The following is a 2,955-nucleotide window of genomic DNA, read 5'->3' as shown; positions in this document are numbered from 1 at the left end:
AAATCAATTTTATCTCAATATTTTATATAATAAAAATTAATATGAAATATACCAGTGAAAATTGATTTTTCATTAAAACAAATACAAACATTTATATGTGGTTAAATTTTATTTTGGTCTCTTTATATTTTTTACCCATTTTTTCAATCCACTTTAAATTTTAATGCAGTTCTTTAACTTTTGAGTTTTATTATAGTTTTCTAATTTTTAATAATTTTTTCATTATTTAAAAATATAAACATTAACAAACATATTTTATACTTTATTTAAAGAAAAATTATTTTTTATAAAACTATTAATTATCTTTAAAATATAAAATATATTTTATTTAATAATATAAAAATAAAAAAATTTAAAAATATTCTTAATTTTGTTTATTTAATTATATGTTTTAAATAATTTTATCAAAATTTCTCCAACTTTATTTTATCTTTTAACTTTATAATTTTAAATAACAATTTTTTGTTATTTTTTTCTCCTTACACTAACTCCATACTTCATTATCAAACTATTATCTAAAATTCTCAAATTTCTACCATAAACTTTCTTAATTTCCTAAAGATAATTTCTAATCAACTATTGAACTCTGTTTTTTTAACTTTAAATACTTAACCATCACCTTACAGCCACCATCGTTATAATAAAATAAGTAGTTATTTTTTTTATACAAACTAGAACACTTTTAATAATTAAACAAACTCTAAATTAAATAAAAAAATGAAAACTTGAATTACATTTAAAGAATAAAATTTAGAATTAATCTGTTATAACATTACATAAAGATTTGTCTTTTTCAAACCTTTACATTTCCCTTGTTTTATTCATTCCTTTTGTTATTCTGTTTAACCATGGTTAACCAAAATTTTAACCACACCACCACCGACTTCTATATAACCTCCTTCATTCTTGAGTTGCTGCATTACACATCACCACCACCACTCTTTCTCTCGTCCAAAACCAAAACACTAACAATCTCCGAAACCATGTCACAAGATTTTCACCTGTTGTTCTTCCCTGAGCTGCTTCAGCTACCTTTCCTCAGTTCCCAAGCCGCTCTATGTGTCATCCTCTTCGCTCTCTACTTCCTCTTCCGTCTCACGCCTGGTGGGCTTGCTTGGGCTTTCTCTAAGTCCTCTGCCCGCTCCATTATTCCCGGCCCAGTTACGGGCTTGCTAAGTGTTTTCAACGGTTCCACACCTCATCGCGTTCTGGCCAAACTAGCCAGAACCCATCACGCCGAGAAGCTCATGGCTTTCTCTGTCGGTTCAACCCGGTTCGTCATTTCTAGCGAACCGGAAACCGCCAAGGAAATACTGGGTAGCACCAGTTTCGCGGATAGACCTGTTAAGGAATCGGCTTACGAGCTTCTCTTTCACAGAGCAATGGGGTTCGCACCGTACGGAGAGTACTGGAGGAACCTCAGGAGGATTTCTGCGCTTCATTTGTTCTCTCCGAAGAGGATTTCGGGGTTTGAAGGGTTTAGGCGCGATGTGGGGTTGAAGATGGTGGAGGAAGTGAAGAGGTTGATGGTGGAACAAGGACACGTGGAGGTTAAGAAGGTGCTTCATTTTGGGTCGTTGAATAATGTGATGATGACGGTGTTTGGCAAGTGTTATGGGTTTTTTGAGGGCGATGGGGTTGAGCTTGAAGGGTTGGTGAGTGAAGGGTATGAGTTGTTAGGGGTGTTTAATTGGAGTGATCATTTTCCTTTGCTTGGGTGGTTGGATTTACAGGGTGTGAGGAGGAGGTGTAGGTGTTTGGTTGCAAAGGTTAATGCTTTTGTTGGGGGGATTATTGAGGAGCACAGAACGAAGAGGGTGTCTGGTGAATATGTGAAGAACGAAGGCACTGGTGATTTTGTTGATGTTTTGCTTGACTTGGAGAAAGATAACAAACTTAGTGATGCTGATATGATCGCTGTTCTTTGGGTAAATTAATGATTTTGTTGTTTAATGTTTGTTTTAGTAACTTGTTATATTTTAGTGAAAGGTTGTTTTTTTTTTTTAAGGTTGTGTTGATTTTGTTATGTGGTGTTTGTTGTTTTTAGGAAATGATTTTTCGAGGGACGGACACTGTGGCTATATTGTTGGAATGGATTTTGGCGAGGATGGTGCTTCATCCTGATATACAAGCAAAGGCGCAGAGAGAAATAGACGGGGTTTGTGATGGAGGGTCAAGGTCTGTTTCTGATGCTGATATTCCTAACTTGCCTTATTTGCAGTGCATTGTGAAGGAGGCTCTGAGGGTGCACCCACCTGGTCCATTGCTATCATGGGCTCGTTTAGCCGTGCACGATGTTCAAGTGGGTGACAAGCATGTTCCTGCAGGAACCACAGCGATGGTGAACATGTGGGCCATCACTCACGATGAGAAGGTGTGGGCTGATCCAGAGGAGTTCAAGCCAGAGAGGTTCATGGAGAATGATGTGAGCATAATGGGTTCTGATTTGAGGTTGGCTCCTTTTGGGTCTGGGAGAAGGGTGTGTCCTGGGAAGGCTTTGGGTTTAGCTTCTGTTCATCTCTGGCTTGCACAGTTGCTTCAAGGGTTTCATTGGGTTCCCTCTGATGATGCCACTGTGGACTTGACTGAGTGCCTTAAGCTCTCCATGGAGATGAAAACCCCACTTGCTTGCAAGGCTGTTCCTAGGGTTGTTGCTTGAGTAGACCCATGGCTTGTGTGCCGTGGCAGAAGCAAACTTCGCTAGTTGTTTATTCGGCTTTGGTTTATTTCGCTAAGCTTAGTAATTAGGGTTTCGATAACCTTTTACATCTTGTTCTAAATGCACCTTAGTTTTGTGGGCTTAATAGTAGGTTTTTGGGAAAGGTGTTGTTGGATGTAAGGTTTCTTCTGTGTGAGTTGTTATCTAATTAAGTTGTAATGCGTGGTGTTCTTTATGTGCTGTGCTTAATGAACGTGCGTAGGTGCTGTTTATGTTTAATGATCATGGGAATTTAC

The 2,955-nt window shown here is 37.4% G+C and overlaps 1 protein-coding gene across 1 annotated transcript; it reads left to right on the top strand.

Moving 5' to 3' along the window:
• Positions 1 to 983: 983 nt before the first annotated feature.
• On the top strand, positions 984 to 2,659 carry LOC113870378 (cytochrome P450 78A5). The gene is made up of 2 exons (XM_027506974.1): positions 984 to 1,928; positions 2,048 to 2,659. The coding sequence occupies exons 1-2, from the start codon at positions 984 to 986 to the stop codon at positions 2,657 to 2,659; spliced, it is 1,557 nt and encodes a 518-aa protein (XP_027362775.1).
• Positions 2,660 to 2,955: the final 296 nt, after the last annotated feature.

Source organism: Abrus precatorius, unplaced genomic scaffold (genome assembly GCF_003935025.1).
Source record: "Abrus precatorius isolate BTA unplaced genomic scaffold, Abrus_2018 Scaffold6, whole genome shotgun sequence".
Taxonomy (NCBI): Eukaryota; Viridiplantae; Streptophyta; class Magnoliopsida; order Fabales; family Fabaceae; genus Abrus; species Abrus precatorius.
The sequence above is the reverse complement of the archived record's forward strand: the minus strand, read 5'-3'. Positions and strand labels throughout refer to the sequence as shown.